Source organism: Microcaecilia unicolor, chromosome 1 (genome assembly GCF_901765095.1).
Source record: "Microcaecilia unicolor chromosome 1, aMicUni1.1, whole genome shotgun sequence".
Classification (NCBI taxonomy): Eukaryota; Metazoa; Chordata; class Amphibia; order Gymnophiona; family Siphonopidae; genus Microcaecilia; species Microcaecilia unicolor.
In genome coordinates this window covers 721037374-721064123 of record NC_044031.1, presented here as the reverse complement: position 1 = coordinate 721064123, position 26750 = coordinate 721037374, and the positions used below count along the sequence as shown (strand labels likewise).

Below are 26750 nucleotides of genomic sequence, written 5' to 3'. Positions count from 1 at the left end.
CAGCACTTACAGGAGGCAAATACCAAGCTCTGCACAAAAGGGTTAATACTGAGGAAAGGGGAACTAAACAAACAAACAGGAACCAGCTTACCACAGACAACACAACACCAGCCAAGCAGAGAACAGACACAGGTGCAGTGTAGTGAAGCAATCAAGCACACGCTGGGAACAACCAGCACACACAGAAACTACAAGCAACGAGAAGAGTAAGCAAACTCCAACTAATACACAGTGCTACTAGCACAGACTGAGAGAGGGAAACAGGCTCAGCTGACAGGAATCAACGCTAAAGCAAAGGCTGTAGGGAAAGGTAAGTTTAAATAGATCTGGCTTCTGACGTCTGCTGCTTCAGATGTCAGCTCAATCCCTGACAGGCCAATCAGAAGCGAGTTTCAGTCATTCCCCTGCCTGTCTTAGCAGTTAAATTTTTACAATACCACTTGTCTCACATTTCATTAAAAATTTTGTAACTTTTTATAATTATGTATTTTACCAATGTTATTTTTGCTTGTCCACCTTTGTTACAATAGTTTATGTAATATGTTTTTTATTGTTTCTAGATACAATTATTTTAATTTTCATTTTAAGAAATTTAAATAGTTTAATGTATATGCTTTTATTTATTTTTTTATTTTTGTATATGTTTCACATATGTTTTCTTTTATACTCATGTACACTCCCGAAGAAAACACTTTCAGTCCTGAAACATGGTACCGTGCTGAGTCATGTTTTATTAAATTTATGATTCACATTCAGCATCTTTGGTCTGTTTTTGAAGAGCCTGATTCTCCTCCCACTGTCCATCTTTGCTTGGACTCTCCGTGAGACATTTTTGTTCGTTCCACTCTTGTGGTTTTTCTAGTTGTGTAGGTGGTCCAGGGATGGAGTTGGCGCTTATTTGGTTAAGTGACAATATTCAGCACTTAACCGCATAAAGTAACCCACCAAATTGGACTATATAAAACATAGTCCTGTCTTTGTCCTGTTTAATTTATGTGATTAAGTGCCTAATATCACACATAACTAGATAAATGGTAGTCACTCGCACATAGCCAGATATTCAATACCAGTGGCCAGACATTGCCCAGCATTGAATATCGGGGCATAAGCCAGCAGTGGCCAAAAAATGCTGACCACTGCCAGCTGAATATTTACTCCCTAGTCATTTCAGTTTTAAAAGAAAAAGATAAATCAGAGAGCTCACTAAGAACCAGGAAGCTATTGTCATTTTTCAGTAAATTAAAATCTTCTTTACTTCCCGCCAATTAAAGATAACTGGAAATTAAAATTAGAGATATTTGTTTTATGATTACAATCAAATATTCGACCTATGTTAGTTCTTAGCAAAGATTTTAGGGAAGATCATCCAATAGGGGAAATCTAACTAATCATTACAATATTATACCTTATTGAAGTAGCATGTATGTTCTTTTACCCTCCCTAGATTACTAGAATGTTCCACACACGCACTAACTGAGGAGAGTAAAGACATAGAAGGCTTACGTATATGAGAAGTCAGCTTTTATTTACTTACCAAGCAAGAATACAAATAAATCAAGTGGTTCTCATATGGGAGACTAGTCGTGATACAAAAGAACAGCACAGACACTAAGTTCTCCAGAACATCTTTCACAGGCTGTCAGTTTTCTACCCTCTTATTATCTATCTGGTTACATGTATTAAGCCTAGTCATAGTGACAATTATATACAAGTCATCATGATAAGCAAGGCCTTTCTCCTCCCAAATCATAGTTCTGCTTTTCAACACTTGTTTGCACAGTTAGCCCACACAAAGTTGCAACAGCTAAACCACATTGTTCTATAAACAACTCTTTCTTCATGTCAGCTCTTTCTACAAACTTGCCAGCAAGCTTGTCACAAGGGATCATAGGACTGAGGGTCACACATAGGCTGATTTGTGTGGGCCTAGTTTACAACTTAAGGCTTCTTGACCTGTTTTCTGGTGGCTATAATATACTTCTCCCCCCTTGAAGGCCTTAGAGAATAAGGGCTCCACCAATAGGGAAGTGGTACATCAGAATCCAGGCATTCATCATGACTGAATCTCCGTCCTCATGTATTATGTAAATAATAGTACCCCAGTCGCAGGCTGTCTTAGGTTGCAGGTAACACAGATTCCCATTGCAGGGTAGGAATAAGATGTCTGTCTGTCTTACCCGTCATTGCCATATGGCCTCATGAGCACTAGAAGAAGGGATCCAGTAAGAGAAGACCAAGTGTAACAAAACAATGTGGTTATAATGAACCTCAAATAGAGTACCCCAGTTTTATACCACCCACTTGGGCCTTTTATCACTTACAGCCTTATTCCTGTAATATGATTGGAAAGGAAGAGGACCAAGCTATCGTTTATGTAAAATATGATATATGGATGTTAGAAAATTAATGATTAATGAAGCTAAGAAATCAGTATTCAGGATTAAAAATAACAGTAAAGTCTAAACACTAATTCAAATATTTGTAAATAATGAAATGAATATGAATAACTTGTATAATTTCATACAGAACATGCACTTATTCTGTAGGTTCCTTCTTGAAGCATATTACAGCTAAATCCTTAATAAACATCTTAAACAGCAGTTATAATGTGTTCAGTGCTTTCACTGTCAACATGGTCAAGAGTAGCATAAAGTTCGGCTTGTTCAAGCACAGCATTTTGAAGTAATCTTTCATACAGAACATATTGTCCCATAGGATCTTTCTTGCTTAAGGCAGTTTCAATAAGATGTTCCACTAATCTTGCGCAGGGTATAATACAACAGCCAAATAGTATAAGCACTGCATTGACCACAAGCAATGTGGTCAAACCGGATATGATGGAGTTTTTCCATTTTTCAAATGCATTGTCCAACCATCCTGTCCAGGAAGTGTCAATACCAGCGTTCTCAGCTAATTCCTCGGCCAGAGTAGTGAGTCCTTGTAAACCTTTAGTGATTGTACCATCAGGTGCAGTGTTGTTGGGGATAAAGGTACAGCATAGGCCTCCCAACATGGTACAAACTCCACCTTCTTTTGCTAATATCATATCGAGAACCATCTGGTTTTCCCAAGCCATGCAACTTGTGGCATCTAACTGTTCGCTGATGCCCTTAACTGCATCTTGTGTGTAGTTGATGAATCTCTGTTGGTTGTAATAAATGTAGTTAATACAATCAACATTTTTATTAGTAGTGGCCCACCAGAATATGATAGATTCAAAACCTTCAGCAATCTGATTGCGGGCCTTAAATTCATCTGGCACCCCCCTTGGTACACCTATGGAATCAATGTAAATTCTATCAATGGACCCATGAATATTCATGAGAGAGATTTGTATGCAGTGGAGGTAGTGCATGCAAGTCTTTCTCATGATTATTCATTGTGGGTATCCTGAAAACCTGACTGGCTGGGGTGCCTCCAGGACCAGGTTCGGGGAACCACTGTTGTAGCAAATTTACGTGATGCTTTTGAAAATCCAAAAGTATGCATGTTATTCCAAACTGCCCCAACTCTGCTCCTGGGAACGCCTTCTGCGCATACTTCTGTCCTCTTAAAGGTAGTTTACAAAGCATTTTCCACATATGAAGCATGCTGTATATATAGAAAATGGCTTTTATTGTGCCATTTTCTATATGTATCTTACGTTGTCCACATATAGGCATTCTCCAAAGGCAGTGTTTGGTTGAAGCTGGGGTGAAGTTGTGAGGTATATGTGTAGTTTAAAAGATACATGCATATCCTCATAAAGTATACCAGAGCAGATGCAAATTTGTGCATTATTGGATTCTTGTGCCTATGATGTCTTTATAACATAAATATAAAATAGGCACCTATATGTGCTTTAAACAGGACAGGGGGTCAAAACATGGCCGTCCTTCTTGGCCTTAAATAATGAGTAATGTGCTGGACTGAGATTGGAAAGTACATGGGAAGATGACCCCTAGCGGTAGTACCGTGAGACTACCAGTAGGGGTTGCTGGCACCATTTTGGATCCTGATATTAGTAGGGCAAGAGCAACTAGGAATCGCTTCTTCCTGCCCCTTACACCACCAGGAAGTTTTGAAGGTATGGGTGAGGAGGAGCTATAGGGGTGGTGGGGGGATGGGGAGCCTTCTGGACGGGGGGGGGGGGGGACCGTGGCTGGGGAGATGATTGGGGGGGTGTATTGGGGGGCCTTGATTGAAGGGGTCCATGGGAGACATTTTCTACAGTTGGTATCTCCCTTTATAGAGACGACCCAGAAGCATGGTCCATGACTTGGCAGCAGTGATGTAGCCACAAGGGGCCTTGGGGGCCAGGCCCCCCCAATTTGGGTTCAGGCCCCCCAAGTCTGCTGGTTTGGTTGGCAGGGGTCCTTATGGCTGGCAGGGGTCCTTAAGCCCTGCCAGCATAAGCTTTCCTGTGGCAATATTCACCGCTGTACTGCCTGCCCTACTTTCCTCTCCCTCACACGCATGCTTGGTTTAAATGAAATTTAGCATGCATGAGCTTCACATATGCTCAATTTTACTAAAAACAAGCATGCACACTGGGGCAGGAAAGCAGGGCTGGCAGCTCAGTGCCAAGTATTGCCACAGGAAGGTTTCTGCTGGCGGGGCTTGGGGATCCCCACCAGCCCAAGTATGTGGGGTTGCAGTGGGGGTGGAGAGCGGCAGGGAGGCAGGGCTCAGCCCCCCCCCCCCCCCAAATCAAAATTTGGCTACACCTCCTGTTTGTAATGTGTGCTATTTTGCCCCTGCCCGGTCATCTACACAAATTGCAGCTGCAAAATACGCAGACAGTTGTAGCACAATCGTTTCACCTGCTGGTTTGGGGCAAGAGCAGCTAGAGAAGGATACTGGGGGATGCAGGGCCATGTGTGGAGGCTTATTTCAGGGCCTCATTTGCATAAGTGAGTAGGACCTGAAAAATGGGGCCATATACAGAAAACAGTCGGTCAGTCATAGGGCCTGTCTGATTTGGAGGTTTTCAAAGATGGTGTAATTAGACTCTGGAATTCGTTGCCGGAGAACGTGGTACGGGCGGTTAGCTTGACGGAGTTTAAAAAGGGGTTAGATAGATTCCTAAAGGACAAGTCCATAGACCGCTATTAAATGGACTTGGAAAAATTCCGCATTTTTAGGTATAACTTGTCTGGAATGTTTTTACGTTTGGGGAGCGTGCCAGGTGCCCTTGACCTGGATTGGCCACTGTCGGTGACAGGATGCTGGGCTAGATGGACCTTTGGTCTTTCCCAGTATGGCACTACTTATGTACTTATGTACTTATGTTTCCTTCAGAGAAGTGATACAGTGTGCATGGCCTAAAATAACCCATGTATGTTGCACACAATACAGTCTATTGAAAACTGGCTTTTTGATGCTGCAGAATCTTAACTTGACAGTATTCCTGGTTTTTTTTTCTCCCCCAAAAGTTATTAGGTGCCACAGCAATAGAAGACAAATTACAAGAGGGTGTGACTGAGACCATTAGCAGCTTACTCCTAGCTAATATAAAACTCTGGGTTCTAACAGGCGACAAGCAAGGTAACTAAATGCTTTCATGTTGCATTTGCATTGTTGTGTAATTAAATTGCAATAAAATGATAGTGCTTCAATTTGCAGTGGTTAACTTGAAATCAGAACACTTGTGTTTCAGTTGTTACATTTTCTTTTTGCATGCAAAAGACTATGATGAATGCACAGCGAATATGCCATTTTAATAAAAATATTTTAAAATCACTAGGCTCACAGTAGAGATAAAACAGGCAGGGACACAAGTTATTGTGTGAGCTAGAGCTGCAGGACTTGCAGGAGACTTTCAGATATTGCGTACCTAGTACCAATGGTTAACTTTATTTGTATGGTCAGCAGTGTTTTCCATTTGACTAGAACTGCTGAATATATTTCTGACTGGGGTTACCATTCGTCCGGATTTCCCCGGACATGTCCACTTTTTGAGGGCATGTGCGGGGCGTCCGGCGGATTTTGCCCGCACCCACGTTTATCCGGATTTCTGGACAAACGTGGGTGCGGGCAGGCGCGTGCATGCGGTGGGCGTGTGGGCGGGTGATCGGCGCCGTGGGTCTGGTCTCCCGTCCCCTCCCCTTCCTTACCATGTTCCCTGGTGGTCTAGTGACGTCTTTGGGGCAGGAAAGAGCCCCCTCTTTCCTGCCCGGAGCGCTGCCTCCCCTGTCTATCATCCTTCTCGGTCTGGCTGGGGATTCAAAATGGCTACCGAGAGTTGAACTCTCGCGAGGCCGCTTCAACTCTTGGTGGCCATTTTGAATCCCCAGCCAGACCGAGGAGGATGCAGCAGGCAAGGGCAGGCAGCGCTCCGGGCAGGAAAGAGGGGGCTCTTTCCTGCCCCGAAGAGAAGACGCTACTAGACCACCAGGGCTAGATAGTAAGTGAGGGGGGGGTATGTGACGGGGGGGAGGGGACTATGTGACGGGGGGGGAATAGGGGCGGAACGAGGACCCGAAGGGGGCGGGGCATGTGGCGGGGCGGGGTAGGGGGCGTGACATGTGTCCTCTTTTTCAGAGGACACAAAATGGTAACCCTATTTCTGACCAGTGACCACTTTGCTGCCTATCCTTTTACAGTTAAGCCTGCTGTTTTGAAGGCCTGATTTTAAAAGTGTAACATAGTAAGTGACGGCAGATAAAGACCTGTACAGTCCATCCAGTCTGCCCACCAAGATAAACTCATTTTACTTGATATGTGATACTTTATATGTATACCCAAGTTTGATTTGTCCTTGCCATTCTCAGGGCACAGACCATATAAGTCTGCCCAGCACTCTTCTTGTACTAAAGGTTCTGAAGCTAACCTCGAAGCCCAATAAAATTTACAATCGAGCCCATCCCTATCCAGTCACGATCAGGTTGTAGACCGTAGAAGTCTGCCCAGCACCGGTTTTGCTTCCCAATTATCAGAGTCGCCACCCAATCTCCACTAAGATACCGTGTAGTTTATTTGTTTAAGGGACAATTCTGTAAACTGCACACTTATATTTACACATGTAAATGTACAGAATACTGGCATATATGTGCACACATATGCACGTAACTGGCAGGTTTCTGCCCAAGCATTATTCTATAAATACCTGTTTAACTTACATAGCAGGTATTTGCATGGGGGGGGGGGGGGGGAAGGTGTACATAGGGGAGGAGCATTGATTGGATGTAGATGGGGCTCCTACACATTGGACATGCTGATGGCAGGTTATGCTAAGATAGAGGGAAATTCTCTGGCTGAGAGGAGATGAGTTTTCTTCCGTGTTGAACAAGGCTGCAGTTACCGGTGTTGGCCAAGAGAGGGCTCGGATCCTAAAGGAGCTAGGGGGGGTTCTTTGGTACTGCAAAGGCTGCAGTTACAGGTCTTGGCCAAAAGAAGGCTGAGGTTCTAAAGGAGTTTAGCGTGGTTCCTCTAGGAACCCTGTCAGTTGCAGGTCACAGATGAAAGAGGACTGAAATCCTAAGAGAGTTAAACTCACAGTGCTATTTTGTTCGGATTTTCCTGGGGAGATGGGAAGGAAATCTCACCCGCTAACATCTTTCTGCTGCGGGTGGAGGCATCAGGCACCGCACTCTTTAGGGACCGACAGAGCCTGCACAAGGGGAGCTATTACCAGGTTGGGCCCTGAACCCAAGGATGCTGACAAAGAGGCATTACATAACATCGCTTCATTAACACCTCTTACAGATGCGGCATCAGTGACAGTTTATGCAGGTCAGCGCTTTAACAATAGTATTTACAGGAATGTACATGTTTTTAAAAAGCAGTGATCCCATTTCTGTTTTTGCAAAAAGAAGTAGACACAGACTTATCCAGAAGAGTTTAAGCTAAGTAGAGTAAATGTATGTTGTGGGTACAATTGCTGGGTTGAATGATTCAGATAAGGATAAGAGTAAGACAGTTTTGTCTCATCCATTAATTCCTGATATGTATTCACTTTTTGATATCTTTTGTCAGCTCTTTTATCATGATAGACTATCATTCTGGAGTACATAACATTGCACTAATGTATACAGGGAAAGGCAATTTTCATATCTTTTTTTCAGGTTAAGAGCTCCATTGTAAATTGTCCTCCTCTCAATGAGTCAAAGTGCCCTCCCTGTGAACAGTGCAGGAACTTTTATTTGCATCCAAAAAGGGATAGAGGGAATTTGAGACAGGGAAAGTTCACATGAAGCTCATAATTTGAAAACTTTATGCAGACTTTCCATGAATACATTGTATCTGTTACCTTCCCCTCTTCCCACCAGCTTGGTTTTCAAAGGGATTCCCTTTGAAAATGTGTTTGCAAGTTCACAGACTGTTCAAATATTTTCCCAACAAAATGTGAACACAGCATAGACAGCTGAAGTGTGCATGGATGGTGCCAAGGGTATGAGGCATCGTAAGCAAACCTGCAATCCTGCGCCCCCTCTTAATTAACTTTCAGGCTTTTTGGCCCCTTTCCACCCCCAACAATCATGATGACCCCAACAGTAACTCTCCCAGCTGGTAAAAGCGTCACCTGCTCTTTGCCCCCCCACCCCCTCCCAAGAAGCTACCGCTCTAGGTGATTGCCTAACCCTTGAAATGTGGACTGGAGAAAAGATATTGACCTTTTAATAGTGCTGTGCACTGCTGAAAGATTACCTGCCTTCCTGGACCAACTGGGACAAGAATTCTGCAGAGGCAGTGATCATTGGTCTAGGGAGGCAAGAAATTCTGACCGTCTCCTAACAAGAAAAAAGACAATGGTTGGAGAAGCAGAACATTACAAATAAATACAAAATACAGTGTAGGGCCCTATTTACTAAGATGTGAGGCAGTTTTGCAGTTACTTTGTGATAATTGCTGAAATCAGTGTGAGGCAACTGCAGAAACTCTTAAATTCACTGTTTTGAGAGCTACTGCTCATTTTTGGGAGGGCTGCTTTGCAGTTAACACAGACAAAAAGTTGCAACTGCATATTAAATGCACATTAGTTAATGTGCGGTGTGGTTAGCACCTCTTGAGATGGTGTTAACAGTGCGGTTAACACCTCTTGAGATGGTGTTAACAGCAGGGGCATAGCTACATGGGGCCACGTGGGCCTGGGCCCCTGTAGATTTGGCCCTGGACCCCCCTGCCGATGACCCTCTCAACCCCCCCTCTCGCTGCCAACCCCCGCCAGCCGAGGTCCTCTTCTTCCTTCATTCTGTTTCTGAGTCTGACGTGTACGTGCAGGACGTTAGACTCAGAAACAGGAAGAAGAGAACCTTGGCTGGCGGGGGTTGGGGTTCCCTGCCAGCAAAGGTAGGAGACGGCAGGGGAGGGGGGTCGAGAGGGTCTTCAGCTGGGGGGGGGGGCAAGTTGGTGGTGGCAGTGGCGGGGGAGGCTAAAATGTGCCCCCTCACCTCGGGCTCTGGACCCCCCCTCCTGCCGAAGTCTGGCTACACCCCTGGTTAACAGCTCTGTGTTATATGCCATATTAATGGTTAATATGTGGTAATTATCTCTTCTGGTCTCTACAAGGCATTAACTTTGTCTCTGTATATCCAGAGGCTTAAACCTGGGGAAGCTAGTTACCAAGAATTGACCCCAATCCTCTCAATTCCATTCTTTATTTAATACAATTGCTAACAAGATAAACAACTCAATCACTTACAGTTGTGCTGAGATCAATTAGAATTCTGTACATACAGACTGAGTCCAAGTCTGTGATGAGCCCCTCTCCAGAAGGGAGAACTGTCAGTTGCTTCTGCTTGAAACACATCACAGCACAAGTAACTGCACAGCCACACAATGGTAATCACACAGCAGTAACTGCACAGCAGCCACACAGGTAAAAATTCACTGTGAATTGCTATCTTGAGAGGAAAAAAAAACAAGCAGTACTTTACTGCCTCAGCATGGAGAGATTCAGGTCTCTCAACATGCTGGATCTGTAATCTAGGCACAGCTTCCATCTCTTTTTCTCCTCAAGAGAGTAATTGTAGGGAGAGGGGAATTCTGCTTCTCCCAGCATGCCATGAGGCAAGCAGTAACTACAAAGCTCCAAAAGGCATTGAGAGCAAAACACAGGTGTGCATAAGGGCTAATCACATAGGATCGCAGAAATGTAGGGGTCTGATTCATATACATAACTTAATAGATATGCAAACATATAATCTGTCACACATAGACAGCACAAGCTGTCCAATGCATTGGGGGCAGAATACTATATGTGTGTTAACTGTAAGTAATAGTCCTTGCCCATTCCATGTTCTAAAATTCTAATTTCCACATTAATTGTTTAAATTGGGAATTACCACGCACTAATGGTTGATATGCTACAGTAATTTAGTGCAACCTGTGCTAATTGTGTTCAGTGATTCCTGTGTTAAATAGCTATTACAACTTATTAAATATTTCCCTAACTTGGAAGAAATGGGAGCAGCTACTGCTTGTCCTAAGGCAACAGGTTAATTGACAATGGAGCCTCCATTTATAAAAGTTGTGATGTGAGGGCCAGTGGCATTCCCGCCTCAAATTTCTTTCACCCTGTAGGTATCTGTGAACTAGGTTTGCCACAGAGCATAGACACCAAATGATTTGAGGTGCCAGACAAAATATAGATTGCCCTTCCCTGAACTCAATATTGGGGAGGGGTGCTCAGAACCCACAGAACTGGCTCCTATACCATAAACTATTAAAAGAATATAAAAAGGAAAATTCCTTGGGCATCTTTCTGCTTTTTAAATGTATTTTATTTATGTAGTGATTTGTTTATTTATGGGTATTTTTGCTTGTTTGTTTGCTTGCTTTCTTCTTAAGCAAAGTTGGATCATTTTGGGCCAGAGCAGGGAGAGCAGCACTTTAAGCAGGTGCTGAGATGTTATGCAAATTGTTGTAAGCTAAATACATATTAATGCATCTTTTTTCAGAAACGGCCATGAACATTGGTTACTCGTGCCACATGCTGACTGATGACATGACCGACATTTTTATTATCGCTGGTCACTCGGTGACGCAAGTGCAAGAAGAGCTCAGGTAACATTAATAATAATGTTATATAAGCCTGCCAGCAGAGTGGGAGGGGTGTTCGGAAGTGAGGCCAAAAGTTATACAGCAAGCGTTGATAATCAGCAGCTGTCTGTCTATCTTTTGCATAGAGGGGCCCTTTTACTAAAGGGTTGGTGCGCGGCAACAGGCTTGCTGCTCCCCAATCCAGAACCACCGCCGGGCTGCAGCAGGGGCGTAGCTACGTGGGGCCACAGGGGCATGGGCCCTCACAGATTTAGCCCTGGCCCCCACTACTTTCACCACCAACCCTCCTCCACCGCCGCCAGGTACCTTTACAGGACGTCAGGACTCACAGAAACAGATCAGCGAACACGCCTGAGACTGGCGCTGAAGAGGACTTTGGCTGGCGGAGGTTGGGGACCCCTGCCAGCAAAGGTACCTGGTGGAGGTGGGGGGGGGGCTAAAATGTGCCCCCTCACCTCAGGCTCTGGACCCGCTGAGGTCTGGCTACGCCCCTGCCCAGCGGTAGTTCCCATCCCCAGCATGCGCCATTTCTGGCACTACAAAAATAATCTTACCCGGCGGTAATCGGTGCTGCCCAGTTACCGCCAAGTTAGTGAGGGTGGTGGTAAGTGCTTCCCCCCCCCCCCCAAAAAAAAAAAAAATGACTGCCCAGCAAGTGGCTCACTTAATGCACAGCCATTTCTTTTTGAGAAAAAACCCAGCCTGCGGTAAAAGGGGGCCTGCACTAGTGTCAGCATGTGTTTAGTAAAAGGACCCCTCAATGAGCGCAGTAGATGGCCTAACTTTGTACTACATCTTATCCGTTATGGCAGCATATTCATTGCTCAAAGTTAAATGTATGTCAGTACTGAAAATATCTTTGAGTTCACCAGATTGCTGAATATTATCTGTTCTTTTTTTACTAAAAGAAGATTGCCTTGTCTATTTGCTGTTCTGAAATTTCCTGCTGGGAATTGAACAATTGTGATCAGGGCGACAGGGTCTAATGCTCTGGAAACCAGTTAGGAGTGGAGAAACTCTTCTGTGGTCTCCCTGGTAAATTAACAAGCAAGACAGTCGGAATTTGATGTCTGCATTGTGATTATTTTATATACCGATTTCAAATTGCCCAAGAGTTTACGAATGTGCAGGGGAAAGACCAAATCCACCAATCACATCTTTACTTGAGAGTAAAATGTAGCATATGGAGTTAGCCTACAAAAAACCCAATCTGTTGAAAAAAAAAAAACTCAACAAGGTAGCTGTGTAATGATGAGTCTTTTGTCAAGCTAACCTTGCATGCATATATGAGGGCTTAGATTCCTGCCTCAGGCATTCAAGAACTGCTTTTGGCTTTGGATTTCTACGTGCACCTTGGAATCTAATGCAAAATCTAGCAACATTACCCTCTGAAATGAATATGGTTTTTCAGTGGGAGATGTCAAAGCACTTGACTACAGCTCAATTCCTTGGCTCTTTCTACTAGCAATAGATTACCTGTGCAAAACCTACTTCTCTGAGTGATTTTTCCTTAAAAGCTTCAAGTTGACTACTTAAGATTGAAACATCTTTTTCTTTTTTTTTTGTATCTCAAGGAAAGCCAAAGAACGTATTTTTGGACAAAATCAAGATCTGTACAATGGCCATATGTGCTCTGAAAAGATGCCGGAGTTAAAGTTTGACTCAGTTTTTGAGGAAACAGTCATCGGTGAATATGCATTGATCATAAACGGGCATAGCTTGGTGAGTGTCTGTCAGTCATTTTCTCTAAATTCTTCAAAATGTTGGAGTCTGAGTTCCGTTCTCCTAACGATAGGCTTCTTTTTTTAGGAAGGGAAAAAAACAGCTTTATAAGAACTCTGTACACATGGAGTTATATATGTGCAGAACTAATTAGAAATAACTTTATAAACTCAAAGACTTGTTTGTACAGGAAATCAAATTAGTAAGTCGATACAGTGTTTGTTGCTGCCACAGAGGAGATTGCCCCGTAGTAAGACTTAGTTCACTCAACCTCAGACCTGCTTATTTGGACCTTGTCCACCACTATAATTCTTTAGGGGTTTGTGTAAGGGAGATATCGCAGATCAATGCATACTAATTAGAATGCGGTCATTAGGCAGATGTAAAGCTGCTGTTTCTGCTGAGGTATTGGATTTTTGGAGCACAACCTGACCTTAAGAGTTATAGGAAACCAAATAATTGCCATTGAAGTACCTCCCGGTGGGTCTTCTACATATCTGAATTTTACAGTGTTGCCAAAATAATTTGTTTTGATTTGGAAAGCTGTTTCTTATCATAATAGTGTAGACTTGCATTAAGCCGTAACATTATGATGGGCCGAAATCTCAAGCAAACCTTAAATGTTTTCCCTCCTTCCCTCCTAACTTATGAGATCATGGAAAATAGATTTAATATTCTGAATTAAACACCATGGGGAAATGGTCTTCTTCCTGTAATGCTGTAGCAAGCTTTTATGCAAATAGTGCCCTTTTTTTTCAAGCAATTAGTTTTCTTTTTAAATAGTTTGCTTATATTGATCAAAAGTATTAAAGCAGAAGGTTTTCTAATATAGAGGTAATTGAATTATACTTTGATTTTGTACCTCAGCTGCAATGAATTGTAGGTAAAAATTAGCATTTCAATACAAAACTGTGGCATAAGGAGCACTGATATACTAATGCCATTATTTAGAAACATATCCATATGTAAATAGCGGTATTTATATGTGTAGCTTGCATAAGCATGTAAATATCAATTTCAGAGAGCTGCTATTTTCACGGAGGAATCCACAATGGACTAGATTCAGTAAATGGTGCTGAAAAAACGATGCTGAAAAAAATTTGCAAGGACTGCTATTGTGTAGATGGCTGTCCAAGTTGCACGCCATATAGAATAGTGCTGAGAGCTGATTTCCATGCCAAATGTGGGCATGAGGATTTACACCGACTGAACTAGATTCAGTAAATGGTGCTCAGAAAACATCACTGAAAAAAATCCACATGGAGCACTATTCTATAAACGATGCTCCAAATTGGGTGCCGTTTATAGAATAGCGCTTAGAGCCGATTTGGACGTCAAACTTTGGGCGCAAGGATTAACACCAACTCAAACATGGTATACATCTTTTATTTATTCAATTATTTTGCCCATCCTCCCGACAACATTCAGAACGGGTTACAACGATACAGACATAATATATTAAGACAAAACAACATCAAACAAAGAATATAAAATTAAATGACAGTTCGAACCTGCTATCTCCCCAGTACAGCTCATTAAAATACTAGGTGCAGATCCCCTGTATTCAGTAATACTGTGCTCATCTTTAGTCAATGCTTCAGACTCGCCCATGCCCCTACTTTGGCCATGCCCATTTTTGAGTTCCATTCGATACGATTTACATGCGGAGCTTTATAGACTAGTGCTTAGCAAGATTGACACCAAATCCAAATTGTTGTCAATTAACAACAATAATTGATTGTTAGCACCCACATTATTGGCACTAATTGACTCATTAACCAATTTAGTTGCATGCACACCTGACGATAGAACAGAATTTTGCATGTAGATTTCCTGAGCTTGTACGTCAAGCTCCATCTCTGGCTGTCTTCAAATCTAGGCTAAAAGCACACCTTTTTGATGTTGCTTTTAACTCCTAACCCCTATTCACTTGTTCAGTACTGTGCCATAACAGTGTGTTTTAAGCCACCAAAACTGCCTTTATTAAATCTTGAAGTGCATTTCTCTAGTTTGGCCAGCAGGTGGTGCATGTTATGTTCTAAACTGTTACAAAGAACTGACCTTTCATTTTTTTTAGTTAACATAGATAAAGGAAATGCCTGTAGTGAGGTAACCAGCTTTTTTAAAATGTTGTTGACTGGGCTCTGATTAGCCCAGGAGCTTTTTTCATTTGAATTGTACTGGCTTTTGCCCCAGTTTCAGCCCAGGAGAAGAGAGAGAGAAAGCTCTTTGCTTAAGCCCAGTAAAACAGTTATATTTGATAACTGGTGAGTAGCTATATGTTCTGATCTCCCCAGGCATTTTCTAGGAAGTAAACAAATGTTTAGTTAGAGTTATAATTGATCCATATTTCAGTTACCTGTTATTGTTTTCTGATTGCACTTTTTAGGTCCACTGTTCAAGTTCTGAGAATAAACATAATTGTTTGTTCGCCCTTCTCGTCTGGACTGATAAAGAATCCTGGTGGTTTGTGTTGGGTTTGTGAGTGCTTTCTGGGAACTGTAGGACCACTGGGAGTGTGGCTCAGTAACCTAGGAACCACTGGGGATAATTTGAGAGCAGGAGGCTTGCCCAGAGGCAGTTGAGATCCAGTCGGTGGGAGGAGGGTGCTAGTATAGAGCACAAGCGGCAGGTGCAGGCAAACCTGAGCTGTCCTGAGGATAACCTTCTAAGTGGCCGCAGGGTAACCCCAGGCAGGTGGCTAGGCATTTCATGACAAATACCTATGTCTGTTGTGTCATTCCCACCTTAGTATTTCCCTTATCCCATATTTGTCCTGTTTGTCTGTCCTGATTAGATTGAAAGCTCTGTCGAGCAGGGACTGTCTCTTCATGTTCAAGTGTACAGCGCTGCATACGTCTAGTAGTGCTATAAAAATGATAAGTAGTAGTAGAATCTGGGGGAATATGTAGAGATTTGAAGAGGGTGTGGCATGAGTGTGGTTTGGGTGGGACTAACATCTCTACACATGTAATCCCTGTTCTACAGAGGGAATACACACATATGGGAATAATTTCCTCATAAGCTTTTACACCATCTCAAAGACATGCATAGGTTTTAAAGAAGTGCTCATTTTAGTCAGGGCATTAAACGAGGGATTAAGGGAGTCATTAAGGGAATTTTTATCCACCTCCAAAGTGAAACCAAATTACAAGTGTAGCCTCACTAATTGGTAGCACTTCCAATTGGGTTTATAATATAGGACTGCTACGTGTGGAAGCATGGAAATGCTGTCACCTTCACACAGAAGCTTGCCGTTCATTTTTTTCAACGTGTATGTTTGGAAAATGCCTGCTCTTGCTGTACATACTGTCAACTGGAGATTCTGTCAATCCTTAGTATTAGATTAGAAGAATATAGGAAATTGGTTTTCAGAGTTATTGGTCCATCATTGTGGACTACTTTACCAATGAATTTGAGAGCAGTACAAAGTTTGTAAACTTTTAAAAGAGATCTGAGGACACTGTTATTTGAACAGGCCTTTTTGGATGGGAGAGAAATAATAATACACTGTAGAGTCTTTAAGAAGAACTTTTACATTTCAGTACTGGAAGAGGCAATGAGACTGAAGACAGCTAAGGATAATGAGACTTGTTATTGAATAATTTATTTATTTATTTATTTTAGTGCATTTCTATCCCACATTTTCTCACAAGCACAGGCACAATGTGGCTTACAGTAGGTCAAGCAAAATTACAATAACAGAAAGGTGTAAACATAGGATGACAGAGCTGGGATGAATTCACAGAAAAGACATGGAAAGGAGAAAGAGTCCCACTTACTACTACTACTACTACTAGCTAGCATTTCTAAAGCACTACTAGGGTTACACAGCGCTGTACAATTTAAACATAGAAGGACGGTCCCTGCTCAAAGAGCTTACAATCTAAAGACAACAACAGGAGAGTCAAATAGTGGGATTCGGTATGGAATAGGCTTTCGTAAATAGGAATGTCTTTAAGAACTTTTTAAATAATTGATGGTCTGAATGATAGCAAATATTTTTGCTAGGTGTTTTAAAACATTGTTTGTGTCGTGATGTGTTATGATTTTTATTATGAATGTTTTGTTGTAAGTGGCCAAGAATTTTGAGAGTGAGCGGGTAAATAAATAAATAAAAGTTAAATAAATACACGTGCACTCCTGCAGGCGCTTTAGAAAATGCTCTGTGTCAGCAGATCCTTTTCTAACATACCACCTGGTCATCTCAATTTCAATCTCTACCTTGGAGCTCAACATCTGGCCAAAATGAAAAGTAAACCAAAGACTACTAAAATGTAATGCAACTTCATGATTTATTTATTGATCATCATTTAAATTTCACATAATCTAGTCACAATCTCAGCAGACCGCAACATCATCATGGTAGAAGCAACAAAGTAACAGAAAACAAAATAGCAAGAACAACAACAGCAACAACAAATCTGTAAAATTCTCTGTCATTTTTCTCCTAGATTGTAAAGGTAATCTGCATCACTTTTTTTTATAAAATGAAGTAAAATCTCCTTATTAACCCTGACTCAGGTCCTTTCTGAGAGAGTAGCTGAGCCTGGAAGCCATGCAGGGTAGCTGCTGTCAGTGAGGGAATGCTCAGGCACTGTTTTAGGAGGAGCTTAATGGTTAGAGCACTAGACTCAGCAAAGCCTGGTTCAAACCCTGCTGCTGCTTCTTGTGATCTCAGACAAGTCATTTAACCCTCCATACTCTCAGGTGCCAACTTAGATTATAAGCTCTCTGGGGATAGGGAAATAACTCCTGAAATTGAATGTAACCCACCTCCAGCTACTACTGAAAAAGGTATGAACTAAATCTAAATAAATAATGCACCCAGAAAAGAGCTATAATCTGTTCCTTCAAACCCAGGAAGGCATCAAGGCCAAGTCAGATTGGGGAGGGAGAAGCAAGGAAAATGAACCACATTCACATTTCCAAAGGTAGTCAGAGAGTGTGTCCCATTGCCTGCTCGGAGATAACCTCCCTAGAAGATGAGCTGGACCCTTGGAGTTGAGATGGGGTTGGAGATGGGACTAGGATGAGCCATTAGAAATTTTATTTTACTACTACTACTACTTGACATTTCTAAAGCGTTACTAGGGTTACGCAGCGCTGTACAATTTAACATAGGACAGTCCCTGCTCAAAGGAGCTTACAATCTAAAGGACAAATGTACAGTCAGTCAAATAGTTGTCCTGAAAGGTATAAAGGTTAGGTGCCGAAAGCAACATTGAAGAGGTGGGCTTTGAGCAAGGATTTGAAGATTATTTATTTAAATTTTGCTTGCACCTTTTTCAGTAGTAGCTCCAGGAGAGTTACATTCAGGTGGAATGGATGTACTAAAGATTGTAAAGGAAAGAATTTCAAAGAGCCTACTTCTGTTGTTATTAGATATATATGTGTTAAACTCTTCTTATTGCAATTCTGTATGTGTGTTAAAATGTGTAATTATTAATCATGGCTCTTTTCCATTTTAGTTCCTGGAAATAAGGACTTGTTCTTTAGGTGTTAATACAACAAATGGCTGTATGCATTCAGTAATAAAAAAAATAGCAACCAAAATGCATTCAGTAACATACACCTTTTTGGCAGGTAGGCAAGATATGCAAATGTATCTGTAGGAGTGTGGGTTCTCTTGCACCTTGCAATCGAATGGAAACTCTAATATGGGCTCCAGTGTCTTTATAAATATCTAGCAATGAAAGGTTAATCAGTGATATCTAGAAACAAGAAAAAGCTAAACGGTTCCTACTTCTCTGCCAGTCTTGCTTCATGAACCATGTAAACCTTGTATTACAGGCTCACGCTCTTGAGGCCAACATGGAGAAGGAATTCCTAGAAATCGCTTGCATGTGTAAGACTGTGATTTGCTGCCGTGTTACACCCTTACAGAAAGCTCAAGTCGTAGAGCTGGTGAAGAAGCACAAGAAAGCAGTCACTTTGGCCATAGGAGATGGTGCCAATGATATCAGCATGATCAAAAGTAAGATGACCCGTTATTGCATGGGAAATTGCCGTACAAAATAAATGTGCTGTGTTGGTACTGAGTCAGAGCTTCCCAACCTTGCCCTGGGAACCTAACAGCCCGTTGGTTTACAGGATGTTCCAATGAATATGCATGAGATCAACCTGCATGTGTTGGTCTTGAATATATGCAAATCGATCACATTCATATTGCCTTAGCAGTAGGTAGACATAGGATTAGGAATCAGGGAGATGGCTGGGTTGTGGCTATGCTCTTTCTTGACTGGGAGATGGGGTTGTTGGATGGATGGGAGAGTTTTCTGAGCCCTTGGATTTAAGTTATGGCCTATCACAAAGCTCTGTTATGTCACTCCTCCTTTTAAATTTGTTTCTTAGATCCCTGAATGCTGTGGTTGAACAGTTTGGCATTTCTTGTCATTTTTATATGGCATTGATCAGCATTCAGTCAGTGCCGTAGCGAGGGCTAATGGCACCCGGGGTGGGTTGCCGCTGCGCACCCCCCCCCCCCGGGTGCAGCACGGCGCGATCCCCCCCCTCCGGACCGCGAACCCCCCCCCCCCGGACCGCATTCTTACCTGTGGGAGGGCCGATTCGCCCCGCTGGTTCCCTGCTCTCTCTGCCCCGGAACAGGAAGTAACCTGTTCCGGGGCAGAGGGAGTAGGGAACCAGCGGGGCCGGCACCCCCCCGAGCGCGTGCACCCGAGGCGGACTGCCCCTCCCCCCCCCCCCCCCCCCACTTCCTACGTCACTGCATTCAGTAATGCATAATCTAGAGCTGTGTCCTGAGGCAGTGGTTGATTGGTGTAATTTATTTATATATTTAAAGTATCCAGAACAGTTTTTTGTGGTTTGTGAGAGCAAAAACCTCAATCTGGAGACAACAGAGTTGATCAGGCCCAGTTTTTGAGACAGCTTCTGGCGAGTCTGGATTTGGGGGTATATGTCTGCTTCATTTCTTTGAAGGCGTGAATAAACATGTGGCTAAAGGTGGACTGGTTGATGTACTTAATCTAGATTTTCTGAAAGCTTTTGACAAAGTTTCTCATGAGAGACTTCTGAGAAAATTAAAAAGTCATGGAATAGGAGGCAGTGTCCTTCTGTGGATTAAGAATTAGTTATTGGACAGAAAACAGAGAGCAGGGTTAAATGGCCATTTTTCTCAATGGAGGAGGGTGAATAGTGGAGTGCCGCAGGGATCTGTACTGGGACCGGTACTATTTAATATATTTATAAATGATTTGGAAATCAGAATGACGAGTGAGGTGATTAAATTTGCAGATGACACAAAACTATTCAGAGTTGTCAAAACATGTTCGGATTGTAAAAAATTGCAGGAAGACCTTAGGATACTGGAAGACTGGGCATCCAATTGGCAGAAGAAATGTAATGTGGACAAATGCAAAGTGATACACATTGGGAAGAATAGTCCAAATCAGAGTTACCTGATCCTGGGATCCACCTTCGGAGTCAGCACTCAAGAAAAAGATTTAGGTGTCATTGTAGACAATACACTAGAATCTTCTTCCCAGTGTATGGCGGCGGCCAAGAAAGCAAACAGGATGCTAGGAATTATTAGGAAAGGGATGCAAAATAAAACCAAGAACATTATAATGCCTCTGTATTGCTCTATGGTGCGACATCACCTTACTACTACTACTACTACTTAACATTTCTAGAGCGCTACTAGGGTTTCGCAGCGCTGTACAAATTAATAACTAAGGACGGTCCCTGCTCAGAAGAGCTTACAATCTAAAGGACGAAATGTCAAGTTGGGGTAGTCTAGATTTCCTGAGTAGAGGTGTTGTGATTAGGTGCCGAAAGCGACATTGAAGAGGTGGGCTTTGAGCAATGATTTGAAGATGGGTAGGACCGCCCCCACCCCACCCCACCCCCACCCCTTAGTAAGCCACTGCAAATCTCATCCCCTTTCATAGTGTTCTCTGCTTCAAACCCAATGCCCTTCTCTCCCATTCATACTGCCAGTGCCTGCACAACTCTCCACTCTCTCCTTCAAGACATTTTCTCCCTCCAGTCCCCAGTCCAAATCCTGTTCAGCCCACTGCCAATCTCTGAATCTCACTCACTCTTCTCTCCTCTGGTCTCCCTTTCTCCCTCCAATCACTGTTCTGCCATTCCCAGCTAAGGCCACTTTTTCTCCCTTCCATTCTCCTCCTCAGGCCTCTAGTCCCTGAGTCCCTGCTGATCCGCTCACCCTCAGGTTTCTCCTCTCCCTGTCAATTCCTAGTGCCCATTTCCCCTCACCCTCACCCTCAAACCTTGGTTCCTTTTTTCTCTCCTGCCATCACATCTTTCTCCCCCTCCCCTTCACAATTCCCTTTACCTCTTTACCAATCACCTGCCAACCCAAACGTCCATCAGGTCTTTTTCTCCTCAAGCCCCAGCCATCTCCACTCTCCCTTTACTGCCTGCCTCTTCTTTCTAATATCCCATCACAATCTCAAGTCGCCTACCAGCACTCCAGCAGCAGCAGCCTTCTTCACTCAATCAGTAGAGACGGCGTCAGTGACGATGGCTCACCTCACCACCTCCAGCTTTTCCTGCTCAGTGACTCCCGCCCTTGCGGTCTGGAAACAGGAAATACATCAGAACTTCAGAAGGCAGGACATTGAGCGGGAAGCTGGAGCCTGGAGGTGAGCCGTCTGTCCTAGTTGTCGTCGCTGTCGGGGGCGGGGCCGTTGCTGCCTGGGCTGGGCCTGGCTCGCTAGCATCGCTGCAGTTAGTCGCCGGGGTACAGGGAGGCGTGGACTCTCGGGAGCCGACGGCGGGCCCAGGCCGGGGGTGGGCGCCGCGCTGGTGATGATGATTATGCGGTCGTCGAGGCAAGCAGCGGCGGTCCGGCATAGGTCGGAGCGGAGGCACGAGCGAGGCAGAGTTGAGGCGCGGGGCCCCCTTAGGTGCGGGGCCCTATGCAGCCGCCTTGGTCGCCTCTGCCTAAGACCGGCCCTGGATGCTGGGCTCGATGGACCTTGGTCTTTTCCCAGTGTGGCATTACTTATGTACTTATATGTACTTATGTAGGATGTGGTAACAGCGGTTATGTTATCTGTGTTTAAAAAAGGTTTGGACAAGTTCCTGGAGGAAAAGGCTATAGTCTGTTATTGAGATGAACATGGGGAAGCTACTGCTTGCCTCGGGATTGGTAGCATGGAATGTTACTACTAACTAGGTTTCTGCCTGGTACTTGTCACCTGGATTGGCCACTGTTAGAAGCAGGATACTGGGCTGACGCAGTATGGCATGTTCTTGGGAAGGTAGAGTTTACATGTGGTACTGGATGCAGGTCTTACAATGGCTGAGCAGATTTTGGCTGACATTCATTTGATATTCTTTTCAGTTTTGTATATATTGCACAGGTTTCATCCCTGCTGTTTCTGAAGGATCTGGCTGCTTTGGCATATGCTCTCATAACTTGTTGGCTTCATTGTTTTGTATTTTGGTTTGCCAAATATGGCAGCCAGACTGTTAAACGGGAAGAAAGCAAGTGATCATTTGACACCTATACTGCAATCACTCCATTGATTACTGATTGAATTTAAGTTAAATGCAAGGCACTATGTTGGGTCTTTAATTCCTTTTAGCTTGATGGCTTTCATTACTTGAATGACCTCCTTATTCTTTATGTGCTAGCTAGGGTTCTAGGATCATCACAACACTTTCTTTTAAGTGCTCTGATGCAACTGAAATTTCAGACTACACAAGCTTGGATATTTTTGGTTTTCAGATCTTGGTTGTTGAACTCTGTCCAAGTGGAGCCGCAGCAAGAGCATGATTTGTTATCCTTCAGGAGACTGGTGACAACATGACTCTTTATGTCAAACCTTGTCTGGGATAGCAAGTCTCTTAGACTTTGGTTGAAGTCGAATTATGATTTTTCTGTTGTGTAATTGTTGGGGTATGTATATTTGTGTACTGAGTTGTTTTATTTTTGTTTGGGTACTGCTGGAGGATGGTTAATGATAATGGAGGTGTTGTTGTGAGATAGATTGGGACAGTTTGTGGTGGGAATGATCAGGTGGGACTGAGAAGCTTAGAGTAGAGGTAGGTGGTGACGGGTTAGAGTGAGTGGGTTCTGATGTAAGGAGGATTGAGGTAATGTGGGGCTGAGGGAGAGGGTTGGTTATGTGGTTAGTGGGTTATTTTGTTTTCCTTTTTTTTCCTTTGTATCTGTGGGATTCTTTTGTGTTGTTTTATTGTGATATTTAAATTGTGATTATAAGTTGCTTTAGGCATTCTTTTGCTGAAAAATATAGTGAAATGGAGCTAACCAACTAACTTCCAGAATAGTGGCAATCCTGAAAATCCATATGTTTCTAGGGTACCTAAGACAGGTTTGGGAAGCCCTATACAAAGCCCTTAAAAAATTCATGACTCCTCATAGTTTTAAGAGTTTGTTTTCTTTCTAACAAAGCATAAGCTGTGTGTTAACTATACTGATGTGAATAGTCAATCAGATATATGGAATATCTTGCATATGAAAACCCTGCATTTGTATGTAGGCCAGAACTGACATATTCTCTGAGTAATGTACTTAGAAAACGTCTCCTTTTGTCCCACATTTCCAGGTGCTCACATAGGCGTTGGCATCAGTGGTCAGGAAGGAATGCAGGCAGTTCTGGCCAGTGATTATTCATTTGCACAGTTCAGATACCTGCAAAGACTTCTTCTGGTCCATGGAAGATGGTCCTACTTTAGAATGTGCAAGTTCTTGTGCTATTTTTTCTATAAAAACTTTGCCTTCACACTTGTACATTTTTGGTTTGGCTTCTTCTGTGGTTTCTCTGCACAGGTTAGTATTTCATATTACATTACCTGTACTGTGAATAAACCCTTTTCTGCGGCTAAATGTATGGTCTTTATGTTATGGGCACATGCTTTTAAAACTTGCAGTGCAGATTAATGTAAGGTCGTTTTTAAAACTTAGTGCCATACTTTGAGCACAAGTTCCTAAATCTTATGCATTGCAGGTTAATGTGATTCAACAAAATATAATACTTAATCCCCTTTATTCTTGCAATTGTAAGTCTTATTACCTTAATAGGTAATTGATGGAGAAATAACCAAAATATATCTTAAAACTTATAAATACAGTGAATGCTCTGAGCAATTTCCCCAAGTTAAATATTTCGTGTAACATTATTTTATATTATTAACCAAGATCCTTCTATAATACTAAATGTCTATTTTCTCATATAATTCCATTATTCATGATGTATTGTAAGCCACATTGAGCCTGCAAAGAGGTGGGAAAATGTGGGATACAAATGCAATAAATAAATAAATAAATATTCAGAATGCATAGTACCTGTATATTTGCAAAACAGAATGTAATGAATAGTCCAAATTAGCCAAAATGCTCGATTTTATGATTGCCAGTGATAATAATTGAAATGTAATATTCAAAGAGCTTATTTGTCATTGCTGAGAGAGTATTACCTTAACCATCGTGGATCACCATTTCCCAATTTCTCAAAATGAACTTCCCTTCCCTCTTGTTTTCTCCTTGCCCCTCTTTTTTTATTTTTTAAGGGTCATGGATTTGATATACTGCCTTTCTGTGGTAGAACCAAAGCGGTTTACATTTATTATAAGCAGGTGTGTTCACTGTTCCTAGTAGGCTTAGACTGTGGGCAATGGAGACTTGCCCAGGGTTACAAGGAGCCACAGTGGGAATTGAACCCAGTTCCCCAGCTTCTCAGCTCACTGTACTAAACGTAGAAGGGCAAATGTGTATGAGAATGAATCCTTTGGTATCAAGTACAGTATGTGCTTATCTCTCTTTTCCCCATTCCCTTGCTGACTGAGCACATCGCCTTCATAGCTGTGAACAGAAATCTATTGTCTTATGTGCAGAGCACACAGATACTTCTACTGCATGTACATTTGTATATTGGAACTAAATTTCTATCACAAATAGCTGTCAGAAAGTTGTTACATACTTACTCCAGGAACCGTTCCTGGCCGGTTAAATAGCGCTGAATATTGGGGGATAGAACTATTGAGCCCTTTTGGGTAACGCATGCCAAATCAACCCTACTGCCGGAGTATCACGGGCACCCAGTGGTAATTCCAAAGTTGGCGCATGCAGTTTCCTGAGGTAGAAAATAATTTTCTACAGCGGAGAGGGGGGGGGGGGGGCGGAGTTCCCATTGGTAATCAGCAGTGCGGCAGATTGCCATGCGTTGCCTGATTACCCCACGAGTAGCACGTGAGCCCTTACTGCCAAGTAAATAGGTGGCGGTAAGGGCTCAGGCAGTAAATAGCTGCATGCTGCTTTTAATATTTTTATTTATTTATTTATTTATTTATTGTATTTGTATTCCACATTTTCCCACTGTATGGCAGGTTCAATGTGGCTTACATATTGCTAAAAAGGCGGTTACAAAATTTAGATTTGTAGAAGTCTAGTACATAATACAGAAGTACAATAAATGCTTAGGTTGATATATTAGCATATTGTGAAAGAGGTTAATATTATTGTTTTCCATTTCTGAACTTTTTGTGATGTATGGTGGTGTGGGATTAGGCAGATCCAGGGGGGAAAGACTTCTTGAAAAGATGTGTTTTCAGGTTTTTTCTGAATTGTAGGTAGTTTTCTGTGAGTTTCAGGTCTTTGGGTAGTGAGTTCTAAAGTTGTGTGCCTATAAACGAGAGGCTGGCGGCATGTGAAGATTTGTATTTTATACCTTTGGGGTAGTGAAGGGTTAGATAGGTTTTTGCTGTTCTCGTCACGTTTCTTATTGGCAGATCGATAAGTTTCGTCGTGTAATCTGGTGCAAGTCCATAGAGGATTCTGTGGACTATTGTGCATATTTTGAAAGTTATGCAAGCGTTAATAGGAAGCCAATGTAAGCTTCTTAGAGCACGGCCATTTACTGCCCCATTTTTTAAAAAGATCGTTTTACCCACCACAGTAAAAAAGGGCCCAGCGTGCACCAATTTCACACGCCTATACTAGCGCAGTCCACGTTTTACTGCAGCTTAGTAAAAGGGCCACTATGCACGCAACGTTTTGGAACACCCCTGACACACCCATGGCCATGCCCTCTTTTGAGTTACTTGCTAGTAGAGTTAGGTGTCATATCTGGAGGCTACCTTGAGATAGCTATGAGCGAAACATGGATATTCGTGTTGGTGACAACTGGTCTCCAATACTGATTGGGTGCATAGAATGAAATGAAAAAGCTGAGCTAATAAGCTAGAAAGCTAAGTACATTCCTTATTAAATAAGTTCTTCCCATTTCCTCAACAATGAAAAGGGCCCTAGGTAGGCTGTCCTGTAAGCCTTTTTTTTCTCTCTTCCCTGCCCTCCCCTCCATATCCAGCGATTCTTCCTTCACCTCCCCTCCATGTCCATCGATTCTCCTCTTCCCTGCCCTCCCATCCGTGTCCCGCGATTCTCTCCTCTACTGTCCTCCCATCCCATCCATGTCCATCAATTCTCCTCTGCCCTGCCCTCCCCTCCCCTTCCTTTCTTCCTCCCTCCCCTCGATGTCCCGCGATTCTCTCCTCCCCTCGATTTGTACCTGAACGTTCTCTGGCTGGTTGGCACTGGCTTCCATTCCATTCGTAACATTCCTCCTGACATCAGCTCGCCTCCAGCATTCCCTTCCCTCTCATTGTTCCGCCCTCTGACGTCATTACATTTTGATGCAAGGGCGGGGCAATGAGTGGGAATGGATGTTATGAACCCAGGCATCCAGACATAGAACGTTGGAGGTGCAAATTATTATATAGGATATTGAGAATAAAAGATGGACTAAAAGTTAAATCTATAAAGATGGATTGATGATGATTATGTGCCTCTCCTATTGAATGCCTGGCTCAAAGTTATTTATTATCGAAATCAAATGCCCCTAATAAAGTTATTAACAATACCTTTATTTCAATATTTTCTATGAAATATGGTGCAGTGAAAGGTTTGAGAGATTGAGTTCCTGAGACTGTAATGTATGGAATAGGGGTGGTTGGGTAAATATAAAATATTGAAATAAAGGTATTGTTAATAACTTTATTAGGGGCATTTGATTCTGATAATATATGTGTGC

The 26750-nt window shown here is 42.7% G+C and overlaps 1 protein-coding gene across 1 annotated transcript in view; it reads left to right on the top strand.

Moving 5' to 3' along the window:
* Positions 1-26750, top strand: part of ATP8B4 (ATPase phospholipid transporting 8B4 (putative)) — a 467603-nt gene that overhangs the window by 404486 nt on the left and 36367 nt on the right. Inside the window, exons 19-23 of the mRNA XM_030189574.1 lie at positions 5415-5526; positions 10881-10986; positions 12558-12705; positions 18499-18682; positions 23268-23491. Coding sequence (XP_030045434.1) covers positions 5415-5526; positions 10881-10986; positions 12558-12705; positions 18499-18682; positions 23268-23491 — 774 coding nt within the window. The remainder of the gene's footprint in view (positions 1-5414; positions 5527-10880; positions 10987-12557; positions 12706-18498; positions 18683-23267; positions 23492-26750) is intronic.